The following is a 21586-nucleotide window of genomic DNA, read 5'->3' on the forward strand; positions in this document are numbered from 1 at the left end:
ATAGTTATCAATTACTAATTAATGTACTAGCATGGTATATCCACAAGCCCAGTAAACCATTTGTAGGTTTTACTATAATAATCAATTTATTGAATTGAGTCAGTGTTAAAATTACATACTTATGCTGGAATAATGCAGGGCAAACGGCGACATTCACTGTTTTATTGCACATTGTTGTTTTTATCGTACATGTCAGATCATACAGAACCTTAATATGTCAAATAATTTGGTACAAACAGATTAACTTTTGCTTTATTCAAATCAACAGACGTCATTCAGGACTGAGGTATGGCCAAGATACACAGACAACAATCTATCAATGATATTGTTATGTTAATAGACAAAGATCAATCAAGCAGATGTACAGTAAACATTACATTTTATCAGAATTTACGATGCAGCAAATAAGTAGACCGTTAACTACATGGAAAAAGCCTGATAAAATGTCACATCTAAACATTTATGATCAATTGTGTTTGTCAGCCTATTGCGTTATCCTCGTGGATTTGATTTTGGTCATCATTGCCCATTACCCATCACTGCTCAATACTAAACTCCTATTGCCCATATAAATGTAGTACAATGGGCTTCATGCTGTTTAAAATGTGGGTACATTTCAAGGCAATGGAAATTGGAAATGGGCACTTTAACTTGCAAATCAAATATAGCTGTTATATGTTGTTGCTGCTATTAAATTGGTATTGATATCTGACAAGATGCACCATTTCCATTGCCTCAGTGTTGCTGCTGTTCTGTATATAATGGCCATTCAGAGGAAGAGAAATTGGCCATTCACCTCTGTTCACATCACAAACTAAGTTTTACTTACAGAATCTATACCTATACAGTCCCCTGAAACAACACAGAAAAGACAGTATTGTAGGTACAGACCTATCTAGGACATTTTCATAACTGAGTGACTCTGGACTGTCCCTATAAGAGAAATCCGAGAATGTTCATACAGTGTCTTGATACTTGCGGACAGTTAAGCCTTACACAATTCCATCGCACAACAGAGTGTGACAACTGAGTGAAAATGAGACTTTACTGGTCTTCAGAATGTGTCTCCTTGTGCTGTATTCTGGTCACGGTGACCCTGGCTCTTCAGGCAACGAGGCCTGGTGTAGTGCAAAATCTCTCCTCACACAAATCATTAAGGCAGCTGTACAAATATATCAAAAATAGTTGTGCACTGAAAGACTGACCGACCGATCGGGCAGTCAATCAATCAGTCAGTCAGTCAGTAGATCGATCCATCCATCCATCAATAAATAAACTACTCAATAAATAGACCTGCATTCCAAAGTAGTAAGACCATGTTTGTTCCACTGGTGGAAAATAGACAGGCGTGATCATAAGGCGGTGAAATATACACATTTTGAGACAAAGTTCTGCGAGCAAGAGAGATTAACAGTCCTTATTTTCACTATACATATACCATATCCAAGGAGTTCACTATGTTATTCACGTAGATTTGTACCAGTCTTAGGTCATATTAATCATTTAAGTAGAGCTTGTATCACCATCCTTCAAGCTAAGTCACATTTTGGGAAACCTCCAATTCCATATTGATGCACATGATCTGCTGGTTAGTCTACTGTACCATCATAAAAATAAAGTAAAACCAATTAATTAACAATTAACAATTAATTACACAAGGAATTTGCTAATTACAGTAAATCATCCATCCTTTCATTCAATCATCCAATCATTCAAACATCCATCCATCCATTCTAGACTATACTTCACTTTATATATTAATGAATCACTACTGAATTGCCAAATTGTTGCATAAAAAAAAACCTAAGCTAGTTTTATTGTAGTCTTGTCAGAGTTGTGTAAAAGTATACATCATGTTTTGTAGTCTCGTGTAGCCAGACACTATTCCACAATCTCAAATGCTATATACTGTAGTCTGGAACTACACCTCCCGATGTCAGAGAAATCTGTTTGTCATTTCCGTTCACGGAAATATATTTTAGGACATCTTTAGGTCTTATTTTTTCATTTCCATTTATGCTAATAAGCAAGCTATATACTGTATGCTTAGATTATTTTGATTTATATCAGGATATATTTACGCGACTGTAAAGACTAAATGGAAGTGGGGAGGAGTCTTCACTTTTACTTTATCACTTGCTCATGGAAAGAGCTTCCGTGCTCTGTGTTGTTTTTGATGTGGGTGTTTGAACAGACTGTGCAGACGAATATCCTTCGGGACAATAAAGATTATTATTATTATTACCCTTATGAGCCCCCTACCACATGTATAAAAAGCACTTTTTGGCCAGAAAGGGATTGTTTTTCCACCCAAAAAAAAACAACCTTTTGTTACTCCACTGCGCCCTCTACCGATATAGCCAAGAGAAAAATCTCATAGACAAGAATTTCCTTCCGGAGAAATAAATCCCTTTCTGGCCAAAAGGTGCATTTTATATATGTGGTGGGGGTCTCAGAGTGTGTCCACTAAGGAATGTAGGCTTTCTAATTACAAACCGTCTTTGTATTGGTGAGTAGGTAAAACAAAAACGTTTTTTATATTTACGCTACAGACGAGGGGCTGGTCTGCATTTATGCAAGCGTAGGAAGAGAACAGTTCCATAGCTCTAATGAAGGCTCTATGGACCAGAGCCAGCTTAGGGTTAAGTTTTTGTAGCTTCATTACGGAGCGGAGTCAAACCACACGTTTTGTCAGAAAACGGGATCCCATGTCATGGGATAAGAGACACTCCGCAGAATACTTCCCTGACAAGTGACAACTTGTCAACATCTTTATTGCATTTTATCCTTAATGGCGTATAAATGTATGTATTTTCTGTAACATTGTCAATAAGCAAATCAGTCAATCAATCCCATGACATAGGATCCTTTTTACTATGTTCTTGATTTGACTTTTAGCAGCTGTCCAGAAAATCAACATTTTTATAGTGCCGGCACTATGATATGGACATTCAAGGAAGTTTCTCTCTATTAGTGGTCATGAAAAGGTCAGCCTTCTTGTTCCACAGACATGAAATTAAGATGTTTAGTCCAGTCAATAGTGCAGCATTCTCAAGATACATAAGTTTCACCTAGGTGTCTTCCGGGTAAATGTAATTTGTTGCCTCATGCATAAGAAATGATAATTGCCTCATGAAGGTGGAAATAGTATGGTAGTGATTGATCCAAAGTGTAATATTACCAGAGGGGCCAAGAGATTCAAATATGGCTGTCAGCAGCTGTAAATAGTGACTTGACAACTAATGCTGGATTTATACTCCATAGTACAATGTATGCGTTGTTAGCAATTAAACAATACTGCTTCTGCTATAGGGGGCGCACTTGGAAAGTTTCGGCTTTTGGTGACTAGTTTTTGAAATTTGGCGTGGTGTTAGGTATGGGTATAATGATTTTTTTAAAAGCTGTGCAAACGTATTGGGAGCGCCCCCTAGTGGTCTGTTTACACAGACTCAAATATTAGACACTTATAGGTATGGTTGAAAACCAAATTAATTGATAAAAGAGATTGATAAAAGAATGGATTCTGTTACTATTGGGTGTGCTAAATGACATACTAAAACTTTAGGAAAAACGAACAACCAGAAAGGCATCGTTTTCAAGATGGCGTCCACGGTGGCTAAAATTAGCTAAAATGCCTATAAACTGGGATTTAATATGTAAAAAATCATAACAATTATGCACTTGGTAACTAATTTTTGAATTTTGTCATGGTGTTAGGTATGGGCATAAGGTTTTCAAAAACCCTCGCAAACTAATTTGGCTCGCCCCCTAGTGGTCGGTTTGCAATGAAACCACGGTAATTGTGATAGCTTAAAATTGGAATTACATTTCACTACCTTATATTGAATGCCTGCAAAATAATCAGTAAAAGAATCAACAATAGCAAAAAAATTAAATACTAAACTGTACTTATAATCAACCTAATGTCACTGGCATTCAAGGTAGAATGTAATGGTAAAGTGCTTGGGAAAACGTGACAATAATCAGACCTTCCCCTGGTAATACTTACACATGGACTGGACTGCCTGGTTCTGATCAACTTGAAGATGGATGGACACAGCTGCTCCTCTGCAGCTCTTCCAACAGACCTGGAGTGGTTCCCCTGGTAATACTAACACATTCTGGACTGCCTGGTTCTGATCAACTTGAAGACGGATGGACACAGCTGCTCCTCTGCAGCTCTTCCAACAGACCTGGAGTGGTTCCCCTGGTAATACTAACACATTCTGGACTGCCTGGTTCTGATCAACTTGAAGACGGATGGACACAGCTGCTCCTCTGCAGCTCTTCCAACAGACCTGGAGTGGTTCCCCTGGTAATACTAACACATTCTGGACTGCCTGGTTCTGATCAACTTGAAGACGGATGGACACAGCTGCTCCTCTGCAGCTCTTCCAACAGACCTGGAGTGGTTTCCTGGCGCAATCAATGGATAAGTTAGTCCACTGGTTCCCAACCTTTTTAGACTGAAGTACCACCTCAGAAACTATTTGGCTCTGCAAGTACCACCATGATAACGGATGTTAAAATACAGGAGCGTATACCTGCCCTTTTTGTTCCATTCCTAAGCCAATAATGCTGCTGCTCTGACAAAACTCTGTCTAATCACTAATCAGCACAACTGATGATATTTCTAATGTGATTAATCAATTCATGTCATGTCATGCTCATTTCAGCACGGCTGGATAGTCTATTTCAACCAATTGTTTGGTCAGAATAACTACCTGTATAGTAATATAAATATTTCATTCCACTTTTGTCTTTTTTCTCCTTTTTTTTCAAGTACCAGTGGTTGGGAACCTCTGGTTAGTCCCCTGGTTCCTAAACACAATTTTTTATGGGTCCCTTTAGTTTTTAATTATTATTGAAAAAGAAAAACATTTCCAAAAAAGAAAATAATGTTCATGACTTAAAACCAAAATGCAATGATTTCTTTGAGTAATTTCATGGAGAAATCAAGAAATTCCATAAATTAGAAAACAAATGTTTAAGAAGTAGTGAAAATATCCGATCTACAAGCTCACATCGTGGTGCGAAACGACGCGCTGTGAGCTTGTAAATCTTCTATTTTCACTAGTTTGGGTCCTGGCCCAAATTTCCTTTTTGGGTCTTGAGCTAAAACGTTTGGGAACCACTGAGTCAGTCAGTCAGTCTAAAAAACAACAGAAACATCCAGTTCTCCATAGAGCTGGGGACGTTTCAAACAGGCTGATTAATTAGTCAGTCAAATCATTTATAAATAGATCGATAGAAGAGTGGCTGGCTGCTGGTTTCCCAAAAACAAAATTGTCCTCAACGGCTACAAAAATGGCTCAAACGTCCTGTCTTCAACCAGGGAGTATGACAGGTTCCTCAGTTCCCCAGGATGAGAGATGGTCTTGTAACCCAGTAGGTCCAGAAGGGGCTGGCAAACTGTTTGTGTGTAGACCACAATGTCAAAGGATAGCTTCTGCCTCCAGCTCTCTGCGTTGGCCGCTGAATCCCGAACCGTGCCATACTTCTGCCGGGCCGACAGGTCACTGCTGCCCCGGGTGTTGTTCAGGATCCACTCCACCACGCCATGTTCAACGGAAAGACCTAAGAAGTCAAACAACTCCCTGGTCCTCTGGAGAGGAGACTTGGCCAAGTCCTCATATCTGAGGAGTGAAGACAGGACGAGAGGAGAAACAAGCTAAGCTCACATTTCGAGCTCACATATACAACGTCACAATGATACATATCATCATGTTTTCATATTGCAATAGATCGTGGGCCATTATATTGTGACACCTTTATATATATTTCTGTTTGGAGCGTCCCGATAGCCAAGTGGTTACAGTCTTTTTGCCCTGCTTCCCTTAGGCAGGAAGTTGCATTCCCTAAAGACTGTGAAGAGCCAACAGCTTTTTCCCCACGGCTATCAGGCTCCCAGTCCTCAATGCATCCTCCCTCCATCCCCACTCAGAGTAAGATGGACGTGACTTGTGCTCTGAACTGACCTGAACACTTGAACTGTCTGCACTTTATATTTATTCATTATTCATTGCACTGCATGATGCAACATTGCATGTTGTTTTTGCAATGTCTTGTCCTGCTTTGCACTTGTCCTAATGTTGTAACTACACTCTGTAGCTGTCCACCAAACCTAACATGTTTATTGTTTACATGTCATGGCAATAAAGGCTTCTGATTCTGATTCGGTTAGGACACAATATGCACAAAATGTCATTCATGTCCCTCTCAACTGTCATAATGAAGGAATTTGAAAAACATATATAATAATAATAGCATCTGACTACATACAGCCCAACAATAAATAACATTTGTAGTCAACCAAACAATGTATGTACGTATGTGAACATGTATAGCTGCATAGCATATAGCATCTATCCAAAAATAGGCAACCAGAAGGCAATACAAGGAATGAGGAGTGTTGGTGGTGCATGTGGTAGAGTCTGAAGAGGTGAGATTTCAGACTGCGGCGGAAAATGGGGAGTGAGTCTGCAGTCGTGACTGAGGGGGAGGAGGGTGTCCTTCTACACCGCTCGGGGAGCCAGAAGGGAGAAGGAGGACGATTGGAGCAGTGGCCAGGAAAGGGAGGGACAGACGTCCTTTACTCGGCCGCCACTTCTTATTTATTATCCAATGAATTAAATTAATTCTCCTGTCAGCTAATGTTCACACAGGCTGGAGGGTATTTAAGTCACACATGCTGTCGACACGCCCCTTGCTGTCCTTTCAGTCAATGCTGCTTCACCCCTCTATCCCTCCTCCACTGTCACCAGTGTCGGGGGTAGGGGGGGTATATTCTCTGGAAATAAAAATGTCACGTACAGGATGGACGACGTATAAACTGTCCGAGCACGGACAAGTACAAGTACAAGTACAGCACCACTCAGTTCAGATGGGTCTGATTTTTTAGGATGACCAGAGGCCCGATATTTCATTATTTGGGCCATCCCATCTGGATGTTGTTAACATACCGCCCGCCCCCTGTGACGCCCCCTTCTCACCTGAGCAGCAGGTACCTCCCCCTCAGCCACTCGGGTCTGGCCAGGCCAGCGGACACGGAGCTGAGGAAGTCCTCACAGACCATGTTGATCTGGCCCAGGTCCAGGTTGTAGGGTCTGCGCCCTGTAGCTCTCCACAGACGCCACAGCCTGTAGGTGTCCCTGAATGTCTCTATGCGAGATGCCAATATGCCCCGCGGGTCCCGGACTAGCTGGATCACCTGTGAATGACAACCGCCACCATCATCATGGTCATCATAACCATTGGAGCACCCCACCCCCAATTACGCCAAAGCTCCACTGCTAGCCATCGGGCGTCCGTCAGCGTCGTGTCATCGTCAACGCAGGGAATGTTCCCTTTTAACACATTCAGGATGGGAACTCCTTTTGGTGTTTTTATTAGCATTGTTTTGCCCCCACAGTGTAGTGGTCATGTTTAATTATTCTGTGAAACAGCACCTACCCCAGTGTTTCTTGTTTTCATGATTGCCTTGTGCTTACAATTCGGTACAATATATATTTCAGCTGTGCTGCCTGCAGTCAGTCAAATGTCTTCAGCTCCAGTGTACTGCTGTTTGTCCCCTCTAGTAATCAGATTTTATGGCAGATTATTTTGTTTCACGTTGTTTGCATGTACAATTATGTTTTACAAGCAGCTATACAGTGATTTGTGCGTCTAGCTTTGCTCTGTTAGTCACATGCTTTCTGTATTGTAACAGTAATTTGGAAATGTTTGTATTTTGTTGTTACAGTAATTTGGAAATGTTTGTATTTTGTTGTTACAGTTTCAACCTATCTTCATAAAATTGGTCCTCACTAATGATCATGATAAAATAGCACATTTTTGATGATGTCACTGGTGGATGGGTTTCTGAACTGCCCACCCTCCCATGAGACACAGACAGAGTAGAAGAAAATTGTGGTATTTTATCACGAACATTAGTGAGGACCAATTATATGAAGGGGTGATGCAGGTCATCGGGTAGATTAAATTACTTTGAACTCATTGAACTTCATCCTCCAAAATTCAGTTTAATCCTGTACCCTTGAATCCCCATAATCATCAAGAACCTATTATGACAAATTGGAAAAATGTGAATGTGCAGTTTGCCTTTCTAAAAACCACACAAGCCTGATTTTTCCGTCGTCATATGATGCTGCGAAAAGATCTACATGCTCTCAATTTCGTCAATGCAAAACATCGACTAAAACGCACGACGTAAAACAACTATAAATTGAAGGCATCTATTTGTCCAAGTATGGAGACATTTGGACAATCTTTTGCCCAAAATAGGGACACCAGCCTCAATGTGATCAAATATTAGTGATGTGATTGTTGTGGCACACGTTCCTCTGGTTTCTAGTCCCTCCCTTGCACGACATCATGTAGGGGCATCTCCCTCAGCCAGCAGCCAGCTCAGGTGTGGCTGATCTCAATCAGCCCAGCTGCTCCACAATCACGGTCAATAGAAGCTGCCAATATAAACTGCTGAGAACCGGTGAGATGGGTGAGTACGATTCTACAAATGTCTTCTAAATCCTGACAGTTTTCTGAAAAACAATGTTTCTATGTCAGTGGTTGTCAAACTATTTCAAGTCAAGGACCCCTAGAATTATATGTAATTGGCTGCCGACCCCATCTCAAAATATGTTGTTCGCTCTGAAAGAATATATATTAAAAGGTTTGCGGCACATTTTCACGATTTTTCTAAAATAGCAGACCTACAAGTTCATAGTGCGGCACTCGGTGCCGAGCTATGAGCTTGTAGATCTGCTATTTTTCAACAGCTACATAATGCTTAAAACACAAAAAGGGCACTGGTTGAAAAAAAACTAAAGTTGTCCTTTAACGTTGAGTGAATACATTTCCTTTTTGCCTGACTCCGATTCTCTGTGTCTTTGTCTTTGGGGTCCCTGGCACATTTGGCTACGTAGCACTGGTCGAGTGCAACAGTGAAGCAATCTGCATTTTGTGTCACAGGAAGACTAAAGTCAGTAATGTGTGAAACCGAGGCATCAGAGCCTCTGTGGTACATGCCCTAACCACTTGACTATCAGGTTTTCCACAAAGGTGGCAGTTGATGCTAAATTGTAGGCTGCTTGAATACATTTCCCCCTTCAATTTCACTACAAGTAGAAGGCAACACCCACACCAATTGCCTTGTCTCTTCTCTTGATGCATTGATTGAAATCCCCAAAGGTCCAATTCCCAAGAATAAAGTCAATTCAAGGTCTACGTACAACCGCCAGAGTAAAATTCACACAAACATTTTAAGCCTGGTCTATAGTGCTACAATATATAACCGTGACCCTCTGTACATAATATATAGTATCAATTTAGAACTTCACAGACTAAAGAGAGTCTTCTATTCTAGTCTGTGTGCGTGTGTGGGGAAGCGTATCGTTTGTGTGCTAACCTGCGTCTGAGGTGTAGTGGTTGGTGTTCAATCGATATCAAGTGCATCGAGCCCATTGAGCCATCCGTCAACAAGTGAGCCAGTCTCTCACTCATTGAGCAGATGTAAAATGGATGGATGAAAGAATGACTCACAGATCAGTCAAACAGCCAAATGGAAACCAGTCAATACAACAGCTTGACGGATAGAAATATCACCTGATCGGTCCATCTTCTGTATAAGTAAGCTGTTCTAACCATCAAAGTCTGTATTTTTTTTGTCTCCACCAGCCTAGAGGCCAGGGAAATACTTTTGCCCTGTATTTTTAACATCTGCTGGTTATGAGGCCGATTAAACACATTTCTGTACATTACTCGTACACATTTTATCCATACATCCATACATTTTATCCATACGTTATACACTATCTCCATAGTCATGTGATCAACACAGATCTGTCCGCTTTCCCATATTCCATCCCGATTGGCTAAGATTGCCTGCCAAAGTTTGCAGGATTGGTCCATTTTGAAAATTCCTCAAATCTTGAAGAATTCCCACTAGGCTGAGTAATTTAAAAACATTCATATATTAGCCTCATGATAGCGCTATAACAGGCCAGTTCATGTTTTCATCTATATCTACACCCATCTGTGTACAACTATGTATGCACACTACTAAACATTATAAATACACTGTTACGTGTTTTTTTAAATAATAATATATATTACTCAAAACATCACAAACGCTATTGTCCTGGTGGAGACCTGTGCCGAGGCTCAAGGGGGTCTTTTTCTATTTCTATTGGACGGAAAAAGGAACCGGTTGGTTGTCTACCTTCAGGTTGAGTCGGGGATCCTCCACGAGGGCTCTCAGGTCGCTGACGTGAGGAATCCGGACCGTCTTGATGGCTAAGTGACGTCTCTCTCTGCACGCCTCGGCGGCCAGCGACACGTTCAGTGGCCCGCAGCGCTTCACACACTCCCCTTCGTCCCCCAGCACAAGGGCCTGCTCCAGGGAACCCAGGGGGGCTTCACATACCGGCGGGGAGCACAAAGCCTTGCCTGCGGATGGAAGGGTTATTATGAATACAAAGCAAATGGACGTACAGGTCGATTTGTTTGTTATTTTTGTTGTGAGACAATTATTTACGTTTGCAAATGTTATTCTGTTATTGGATCTTTAGGAAATTCGATTCCACTTTTGATAGAAAGCAGAGTCAGACCCCAAAACTCAATGTAAACATTATTTGAGGGGTGGTGGAGGAGAGCAGAGCGAAGCTACTGAAATATCTTCCTTACTGGCTCCTCTTCTAAACAGCTTGTCAGTGGAGTGGTTGGCAGGGTGCGGTCGGATGTAACTCTCCAGGCTGTTGAGGTGACAGTGGTAGAGCGATCTCAGTAAGTCCCTGGCCGCTCCCAGCATCACCCTCCTTTCTGCGGGGTTCCGACTGTGGGCCAGGCGTGGGAGCAGGGCTGACTGGACATGGTACAGAGGCTCAAACAGGTAGAAGACCTGAAGCAGAGGGAGGGAGCAAATCAAGTCGAGTTGATTCATGGAGCACTTTTAAAAACAGCCTATACTGACTAAGTGCTTGGCAATATCGAAAAGTGAACAAAATGCTGTACAGCATGTGTGTTACCACCAATAAATAATCAAACCTCAGGGTGCTGGTTGAAGAGCTGCCCCACAAAAGAGGACCCGCTCCTGGTCGTGGCCAGAATCAGAACGTGCACCCTTCTGCTTGCATTGTAGGGCGGCGTGGAGAACGAGGAGGAGGATGTGACGGGCTCCTCGCAGCCCTGATCTAAACCCTCCAGCATCTCTTGTCCTGGCCCTCCCAGGGCCCCGACCCCACAGTTGACGGCGGGGCCATTAGGGGCCAAATCCCGCCCTGGGCCCCCCCGGAAGCACAGTGAGCTGAAGGGCTTGGCAGAGAAGGTACGAATGGCTGTGTACTGGATGGCTATTGAGGCCAACGCTAACAGCACCATGGACTTCCAGGAACATTGCATGGTGAGCGGACAGCCTCATCTAGACGCCACGGGACTGTCTGTAAAGAGGAAGAGGGCAAATATGGAGGTCTGGAGAGACGGAGAGATACATGGGGACTTGATGTTAACATGTGAGATTGACTCATATCATATCTTTGAAATTCTGTACAAATGTTGTTAAACATGCTGCAAAAATCACACCCGTGTGAAGTGAGTGGTGCAACTCTGTGTGGATGTCCGCAGGGGTTCCCCGGAAGTTCCAGACCCACAGGAACGCGTTAGTTACCTTGTGGGGGTCCCCGGGGGTCCCTGGAACATCCAGACCATACAGAGAAATGACAGTTACTGTTTGCTACTGTAGCCTACTGTACTGCCACTGTACTGTATGGTCACACCTGTGTGTGTGTGTGTGTGTGTGTGTGTGTGTGTGTGTGTGTGTGTGTGTGTGTGTGTGTGTGTGTGTGTGTGTGTGTGTGTGTGTGTGTGTGTGTGTGTGTGTGTGTGTGTGTGTGTGTGTGTGTGTGTGTGTGTGTGTTAGGTTGCACAACAGTGACGCTTGGACCCAGCCAGGGACCCAGGGACACACATAGTTGTCTATAGGAGTAGTTGCACCACTCAAAAATAGCCGATCTAAAAACTCACAATGTGTCGCGATGCAACATATTGTTAGCTGCTTTGATTTAACCTATTTAGGACGGGAACCCTTTTGGTGTTTTAAGCATTAAATAAAAATAACAGATCTACGCGGGTATAGGATCTTTATTTTTTTTAGTTCTTTAATATAACTCAGACATACAAGTTTATGGTTCTGATTGTTATGACGTGTTGAAGCTTGGAGATTGGATTTTTTTTAATTAATACTTTTGTGTGATTAACTGAGCCTTGATAAATGATAAAACATATTCCTGATAAGAAACGTGAATATTGATATTTGATAACATGCAATGTGATGGACAATGTCACCAGGGAGGTTTCTCCTCAATGTCGTATTGATTAGCCTACAGAAGTAGCTTACGTGTGTTATTGCCAGAAGGATTTAATTATATATTTGATCATGGATCTCATTCTCTTGAGCTGGGAATGTTGCCCATCTATACAGGCCAAATAAATGGCAATTGTACATAAGGGCTAACAGAGAAAAACACCTCACTGCAACAAAAAAAAAAGAAGAAGAAAGGGGGGGGGGTAAGTGTCACAATTATTTCAGGGCAATAACTGGCAGAGAGAGATCAAATGTGATTTCTGCACTATTCATGACTTCATACAGGTTCTTATACTGATAAAGAAGAATCTAACCGCAGGATCATATATACAATCATTTTGTGTTTATTGTATTTAGAAAGAAAATGTGCACCTATACAGATGCCCAAATATGACATGCATGGTATTTATTTATTTGTTGGTTTGTTTGTTTGTTTATTTGCTAACCAGCATGTGATGTTAAAACTGCGGGAGACGGGAGTTCATATTGGCTGCATGTATGCTGTATTTGCCTAGATTAGAATTATGTTCAAGGCCAATTACAAGGACAAACTTTTAGTCTGAATTGGGAGTCAGTGTGCTGCAGGCCAGTCCACCATCAGTGGCACATAAAGTAGCCATGCATAGTCAAATGATTAGTTTTAAATGAGAATGGAAACAAATGGACCTGTTAGGCGTTAGGGTCCATTTGTACACTCAGTTGATTTTACAATATACATTGGGGTCCCAGAGATAGAAATGCCATTAAATGGGGGTCCGTACTCCGTAGCCTAATTCAGGTCAAACCTGGGGGTCCTTGAAATGAAGATCGGTTCAAATCACTGCCAGATCTATACTTATATGCAGATGAAAGTGAATCAGTAAATGGATAACGTTTTTTTGCACCTCCTGCTTCATTAAAATAATAGGCTGTTAACATAAAAAGAGAGGTTATGCCGATAGAAAATATTATCTCAAGAATTCAACATTGGCACACATTAATTAAACACTAACAGACAGAACAATTGCCCAATATAAAATGTTATAGGGCTAATGTAAACTTTATGGGCATCCAGCCATCCACAATTCATGACAGCATATAGCCTGTAGTATACACAGTCATGACCCACTATTGTATCCCTGTCAGTGGCATCCCTGCATTCATTAGGTGACATAATATTATCATAAGTCACCACAGCCTGACGGCAGCACCTGTAGGCTTGAAGATACATCCATTGGTGATAACGCCAGAGAGACGCGTGTAGCCTATGCAGCCTACAGTATGGGGGATGGAGCCGCATATGTGCACGGGATCATGGGAGGATGCAGGAGGCGATATATATCGAGCTCCCTCAGTCGAGTGTGGTGTCGTTCCGCAGTGCAACAAAAACAACGGTCCTGTTTGCAGCGAATTAATGCAGGGAACCGCACTTGAATTAGAAAATCCGCGGTAGCTACAATATTTACACAACAATATTGCCCATGTTGCCTGTAGAAGCATTTAACTTCCCCACGTAAAAAAAAAACCTCTAGCCTATACGCAATAAAAATGTTATATAGGCTACACCGCTACAGTACATATCTCCAGCTATTTCTTTCTTTAACAAATCCAATCCGAAAATCTCATTGGAACAAATTATTTTGCATGCATGCTTAACGTCGACTTAAATGCGTGGCCAATATAAAGATAAAGAGCTATATTATTTTGGTTTTTATTGTTTTCATCTAATGCATTTAAAGGGTGTGAACTTGATTTCACCTACCTACCGATAAGCGCCACAATTAAAAACAATAACACACGGCAATAGCAGGCCTATACCTACCTCACAATGTTATGCCGACTTGGTCAGGTGCGCTGATAATGCTTGCCTCACAGACCGAGAGATGAATGATTTTTTCTCCAGAAATCCTTGATATTATTGTCACCGCAGGACTCATCTGTTTGCAGTCTAGACAACATTATTGGAGGCGCAATAGGATGCTGCTGTGAGCTGTCTGTCGGCCGAGCGACAACCACGCGTAACACCGGTATGTGTGAAAGCCAGTCGGCGCGGTAGAAATCAGAACATTAAAAGGTTAGGTTTTGCCTCCAAAAGGACCAGGGAAATCATTTTGAATTTGAACATCCAGATCGCAAACGTTGACTCGTCAGTCTGAGATCGGAGTGTATAATATGCAACAAACAACAGACCCAGCGCAGCTGGAAGCCTATAGTGTTGGGCTAATACGATCCTGTGAGGGAAAAGCTCTCTCTCTCTCTCTCTCTCTCTCTCTCTCTCTCTCTCTCTCTCTCTCCTCCTCCTCCTCCTCCTCCTACTCTCTCTCTCACCCCCCCCCCCACCCCTCTCTCTCTCCCCCCAGTCCCCACCACCCCAATTTCACCCTGCTCCCAACCTCAATTTCCCCAGGTATGCCAACCTCCCTGGGGAAAATTATAGGCGAATACAGTATAGCTAAATCATTTAATCTCCAAATGTGTGCCTTGCTTTTTCAGTCCTCCATCATGGAAATAACTCAGGGGAGGCGTGTGTGTGTGTGTGTGTGTGTGTGTGTGTGTGTGTGTGTGTGTGTGTGTGTGTGTGTGTGTGTGTGTGTGTGTGTGTGCGCGCGCGCGCGCGCGCCCGTGCGTGCGTGTGTACGCTTGCTCGTGAGTGCTTGTTTAACCTCAAAGTGTCCTCACATGGTCTGTCCTCTTAATTGAGGTGAGGACATTGTGACTGTGAGAGGGGAGGATGCCATTTCAGGTTGAGTGAGGAAAACCTTTTCTCTATAATCCGCAATACTGAACAGAATTATATGTATAATCAGGGTTAATGTGGCCCCATGTGCACAGTGTCCTGCTCTGAAGCACTTTTAACAGGAACAGGTACATCACAAATTGTGCATGATTGATAGAGCAGCAAGAACAGTGCACTCTAAAACAAATGGTGCTATATTGCAGGGGTTCATTTTGGGCTGGGGACCCCCACAATATATTGGCTATATATGTCTCGCAAGCTTGAGGTGTCTCAAAGTTTGAGGCTCTATGCTTAAAAAAATGCCCGGTGGCTGTTATAGAGCCACAAACATCCATCTATTTTCAACCGCTTATCCAGAATCTTTCAAGACTTCCCTTTCCCGAGCAACATTAACAACTTCCTCCTGGTGGATCCCAAGGCGTTCCCAAGCCAGTGTGGAGATATAATCTACCCATCTGGTATACTGTATAGTCTCTTCCCAGTGGGATGTTCATGGAGGACCTCCTTAGGGAGATGCTCGGGAGGCATCATTATATTACTAGATGACCAATTAAACCACCTATAAACTGGCTCCTTTCCCAGTCCAGGAGAAGCAGTATATACTCAGACAGTACAATTTAACAGCAGGCGACAGCCAGACGAATTTTCTCGGAAGTGCATTATTTGTCTATGGGACGCGGCCACTATACCGGCGATAGCAAGCGAACAGGCGATGGTCGAAAAGTGGGCGGAGTAACGTCGCCCGAAATAATTAATCTTTTCGGGCGATACTGGGCGATACTGGCCGATGTGTCGGCCGATGCTCGCCCGCTGTTAAAACGTACCGTGAGTCTCTCATGGATGACTGTACTTTGTTCTCACCCTATCTCTAAAGGAGATGCCAGCCACCCGTCCATCTTATTATTTCGGTCATGAGTCATGACCCACACTTCATGACCATTGAAATTGCTTGCTGCACCCGTCACTGTGAATCCCCTTGGAAGGAGACTCCAGGAGGTGTTTCAGACACCTACCATTATCTCCTCTACCACTGGGACAGCAGGCATCATTTTCCAGGTCACAGAAGATGAAGTAGAGACAAGGAGGAGGCTTGGAACATGCAGGAAGTACCCGCCAAATGCAAATTAACTGCAAAACAGCCCTTGACTGGTACATTTCCTCAGGGCCTGCAATATCACTCACAGCGGGGACGTAAGTCTGTCACGAGGGGCCAGGGCACAGTACTGTCCACATGGGCTCCTCTGCTCATAATAATTTATTGGGAAGGGGGGGGTGTTATATGGCCTAGTTTTAATTATGGGGGAGGGTTACAACTCCTGTATCCCCCACGCACATTCTGCATTAATTTCTCATCATACTCCAATTTCCTCAATTGATTTATGTAGATTACATTTTGACCTTTCAGCTTGTACAGCGACAAAAGTGAAGGGTTGTATTTTTCATGATTGGACACCATATATTGTATGTTGCAAGGATCAAGGTAGGGCCTATTTTCACACAGTAGGAACATGCTATCAATTTGCATGAGAGTGGCAAAGCCTGGTGAAGGTGGGCCCAACTGGATGGACTCCAATCAGTGTGTTTGATGGCGGTCATGCCCTCTGAGCCACTACAGATGTACACCACTGACTCTCAGTGATCGGTTTGTTTCACACTGCACTGAAGTAGGCCTCCATGCATGGGCAATTATGTTTGTTTGAATAGGTAGAGGGGGGGCAGCAGGTGGATTGGTGCTGTTGTGAGCATTGTGTCCTAGCTATACTCCTCTGTGTTCCTGTGTTCATAAGGAGAGGATGAGAGGAGCAGAATACTAAACAGCAGTTTAATTGCTGCTGATTACAGCCATGCTCCATGCCAATGGCACACAGGACACAGGCGGTAATTGGTTTTCAGAAGCGAAAAAATATTTCAGAAGCGCTCCCATCTTCGAGTAATCTTTCAATAATTTCCGGGGGTTTTGTTTGAGAAGAGTACAAGAAAGTTCTATGTGGATAAAAACGACAGTAGCCTAGGCTGCTTCTTTGTCTGAGGACAATAACAGAATGGGAGGAGATTAGAGAAGAGAGGGGACAAGGAAACAGACAAAAGACCAGTGGATGAGGATAATAGAAAGAAAGGGGAATGAGAAAAGAGGATAGGAGATGGCTTTACTACCTGAAGTGGATGTTTTGGCCTGCTGACAATGATTCACACAGAGAACAGAGTTAAAGGACAGAGGGGAGAACAGGCAAAGTTATCAGTTTTGAGGAGCCTCTTTTCATTCCTCCATTTTAAGCGAGGCATTTAATTAAGTGTCTCAAAGGAACAAAACCTTGGATGTGTTTGTTCTTAGTTATCAATCCTCTAACACAAAGAGACACAATTGCTTCTCCTCCTGTCCGCTCTTCAGATCCCTTCTCCTGTCCTTACTCTTTTCATTTTACTCTTTCTATCATCTCCTCCATCCTTATTCAAATATTCTTTACATCTATCTCTCTGTGTGTGTGTGTGTGTGTGTGTGTGTGTGTGTGTGTGTGTGTGTGTGTGTGTGTGTGCGTGTGTGTGTGTGTGTGTGCGTGTGCGTGTGTGTGTGTGTGTGTGTGTGTGTGTGTGTGTGTGTGTGTGTGTGTGTGTGTGTGTGTGTGTGTGTGTGTGTGTGTGTGTGTGCGTGCGTGCGTGCGTGCGTGCGTGCGTGCGTGCGTGCGTGCGTGCGTGTGTAATATGTTCTAGGCCCCCTGCTTTCTCCCATATGACACATCTCCCCATATAGGTCATGCCCATACGTCTAGAAAGATTTTCCACCATTTAGAATTTTCTTCAAAACACACTTTTTGGTCTTCCACCTACAGATTTTGCCCAGATCTTACAAAAATCGGTACACATGATCTCTGGACCTATCCACATATTTTGATAGGCCATATCGATCGGCCGTAATCGTCTTCCAAAGTTTGGGAGGGGCCTATTTTACAAAAAATGCCACAAATCACGAATGGCATGTCCATCCAATCCACCCGAATTTTTAATTACATGTCGAGGGTGGTTTAATCAACAGACAGCCAAAAGCAAAAGTGATTTCCAAGCAAGCAAAAAACATGATTTTGGGGGGATAACTCACACAACTTACACATGATCACAGGGGTGACTTGACATTTTCTAGCAAGATCGGTCGGAGGGGCCTATATTTCCAAAGGCATCTGTGCGATCGAGGCAACCACACCACCTTTCTTGTACTACTTGCCGGACGGGCAAGTGCCTCTGAGACCAGACTGGTTACACCTCAAAATACATACATAATGATCTATTAAATCGCATTACTCACACTGTACATAATTTGGGGGGGAAGAAAGGGGCCGCATATCGCCCGAACCTCTATCTATATACAATTGAGAGGATGTGTCATTTTGCACTGTGATTGGCTGGAAAGTGTAATTTCTGCGCTGTGATTGGTTGTAAAGGTTGTCATGCTGTGCCATGATTGGCTGGAGGGTTTGTCGTTGGCCAATCCTTTGTCTTTAAAATGAGTGGTAATTTTTCTTTAAAATCAGTGGTGATTGGCTACAGTGTCATTGGTAATCAGTAATTGGTGAAGGGAGGGGAGCAAAGGAGAGTACGAGAAAGAGGTAGAGAGAGAGAGAGAGAAGAGGGAGAGGATAGAGGGAGAGAGAGAGATGTGCAGGCCTGTATGTTGCTAGATTTGAGAAACCTTATATTGCGTGGCTTGGTTGAATGCTTGACTTTGATTGGTCAAACACTGAATTCAGCAGTGATGTGTTATTTCTTGATAATGACTGGGTGGCTGCTCCGCTCTATAACAGACCGCTGTCTAGTCAAACACACACAGTGTCATTTACAGCTAAACATGGCTCTCAAGGATGTTATAGAAAACATTTGAAGAGATAAATAAATAGACGATGCAGTAACCGAAAATGTATTCTATTTGATTAATACTCACTTCCTTGTTTTCCGAGGCGACTGTGCTGAAGCTGGGCAGACCAAGGCTGGCCACCGACATACCCAGCCGATATGCTCAGAAACAGTCAAAGACGTAAATTCTCCATTCATTGTCAATGGCATTTAATGTTCATTCAGAATCTACACTATTACTGTTTATAGTCGTGGAATGACCTGCAATCCAGACTAAAAAAGGCCTTGAAAGTTCCTTTGAGAAGTTTAAAAAAGGATCATCTTAAATGTACAGTCCAACACCTGCACATGTTCAGATGTGTACTAGCCTTTGTACAGGCCCATATATTTTGGGCCTGTACTGTTTATAATGTACTGTACATTGTGTATTTGCTCTGTGCACTCTATGTCATGGATGTATTATTGGCTGTTTGTCAAAAGGCCCATGGAGACTCACTGCCAATCAATTCAATCAAGCAATCAAAGCTGAGTGGCTGGCAGCTTGCTCACTGCACACAGGTGTGGGAGGCTACAAGTAGGATTAGCTGCACTCATTCATTCATGCATGCTAGATCACCACACCAGCTTCTTGTCCACCACCCTCCAGAATACCATCTCTCTCCACCCTCGGAACTGTGTGCGTCCAAGAGGCGAGCAAACGTGAGTCAGAAACGCTATGGAACATCAACTGTTTGTTCGTCACCTCATCATGGACTCACTGCACTGCCCATGTGCTTTGTGTCAAATGTTTGTTCCAGTTTATTTGTGTACTATGGGATGACCAGCAGTTCAGCTTTCAGTTATTTCCTTTGGTTTGAGAATGCCCTGTGAAATGGTTAGACCTAGAAATGTTTATATATTATATACCGGTATGTATTCTATTTATGATATATCCTATATTCATGTTTATGTATACCGTATATTTGATATATAGCGCCCCTCAAAAAAAAAATATATACCTTTTGTTTTTGGTAAGACTTTATGTAAGAGATAATGTAGGCTACTGCAGAGGCGTCATTTTACAAAAGATATTGAAAAAAATGAAAGTTAATCTACAAGCTCACACGTGTCGCAATGCAACAATGCGACAATGCGGGTGGGCAACCATCCCCTGAGACCTCAAATGACGCCCCCTGATGTACTGTAAGCCATTATTATTGTAAAATAAATGGGACAGGGTGGAGCAGGGCTGTGGTGGACTGTCTGATGGAGGTAGATGATGCTGCTAGATCGAGAGATCAGTTGATGACGTGCAGCCATGCCAGAGAATAGCAGGACCATCAGTGGGATGAGCAGCAGCCTGGGACGTTAGGTTGGGTCGACATGGCCTAGATTCTCTTGTTGTTGCTTTTTACGCCTTTTTCTACCCCAATTTAGTCATTATGCCAATTAATTCGTCCCTGCATGCATTTTTGTAACTGCTGTTGTCTCCCCGCCCGTCGCTTCCCTCTCCTGAACGCAGGCCAATTGCGTTTGTATTGTACAGAGGAATCGACAAAGCCGGATGCACTGCGGTGGATTCGAACTCCCAGCCTCTGCGGTCGTGCGCACAGGCACTTTACCACTGGGCCACCCAAGCGCTTCTGGCCTAGATTCTATATTAAAACTTAAAAAGATCACTCACACACACACACACTAGTGAGACAAGTCACAGTCACTCACACAGACAGGGGACTGAAACACAGCGATGAGAAATGGCAAGCTGCACTTGCATACGGTATGTGACCTGGGTTCAAATTTGTTGTAGATGTATAGGAAAGATACATATAGTGTATATAACACCTATCTGTAGGGCGTTTGAAAATAAGAGAAAGTAGTGAGGTAAAAAGGAAAGTATACTAAATACAGCAAGGTACAATAAAACATATAGCTACAGAATAGTACTACTGTAGACATGAGAACAGCTTTGTTGCTACGTTAACGAGTATTCAGTAGGTCTCTTGAAAGTGGTGAAGTCTGCAACACATTTCAAGTGATCAGGTAGCAAGTATAAGGACTTCTCCTTTCACAGAAAAAGCTGTCTGAGCAAAATATGTTTTGCAGAACGAAACACTACAGTTGCCACTTAAATCTGCTATGGTGGATCTGCTGCTGCAGCTCTGTAGTCTCATTTGCATAAAGGCTGCGGAGGACGAACAAGCAACATCATTACCACTCCATGAATTCATGTGACTCCAAGTTGTGAGTGACTGTAGTGTTGTTGTATGTATGTAGCATACCAATTTCAATCGCTGTCAGTTCTCTGGACAGATACTGTAATTCAACGATCATGTCAAGTGCAAAGGCAGGCAGGCAAAGAATGCAGCCAGATACTGTAGGTGCAGGCAAGACTTCAATCAAAGGGTTTGTATTCCAAAAAACCAACACGATCAATACAAGGAACTTCAAATACCAGGAATACGACTAGGAGATAATCATACATACACAAGGAACAGAACAGTCTTGACATAAAGTGACAAACTAGCATGGGAACTGAACAAACAGGGGAGTATAAATAGACACAGACTAACTAGGCACAGCTAGGTGAACAACTGACAAATCAATACAGTGATTGGTTGGAGGACACAGGTGGAAAACAACAACTAACGGTTAGACAAGGCAGGTAGAGAACTACAGGGGCTGACAGGATT

General features: G+C 42.8%; 1 protein-coding gene across 1 annotated transcript; it reads right to left on the reverse strand.

The window, feature by feature from the left end:
- Nucleotides 1-5299: 5299 nt before the first annotated feature.
- Nucleotides 5300-14291, reverse strand: LOC308314043 (carbohydrate sulfotransferase 1-like; the record flags this gene model as incomplete). Its single annotated transcript, XM_080761426.1, has 6 exons — nt 14160-14291; nt 11044-11466; nt 10684-10897; nt 10220-10446; nt 6993-7210; nt 5300-5636 (listed from the first exon to the last, which is right to left on the reverse strand). Exons 2-6 carry the CDS (start codon nt 11395-11397, stop codon nt 5300-5302), a joined length of 1350 nt encoding a protein of 449 aa, XP_080617552.1. The 5' UTR covers nt 11398-11466; nt 14160-14291.
- Nucleotides 14292-21586: the final 7295 nt, after the last annotated feature.

Source organism: Protomyctophum bolini, assembly GCF_963924005.1.
Source record: "Protomyctophum bolini genome assembly, chromosome: 4".
Classification (NCBI taxonomy): Eukaryota; Metazoa; Chordata; class Actinopteri; order Myctophiformes; family Myctophidae; genus Protomyctophum; species Protomyctophum bolini.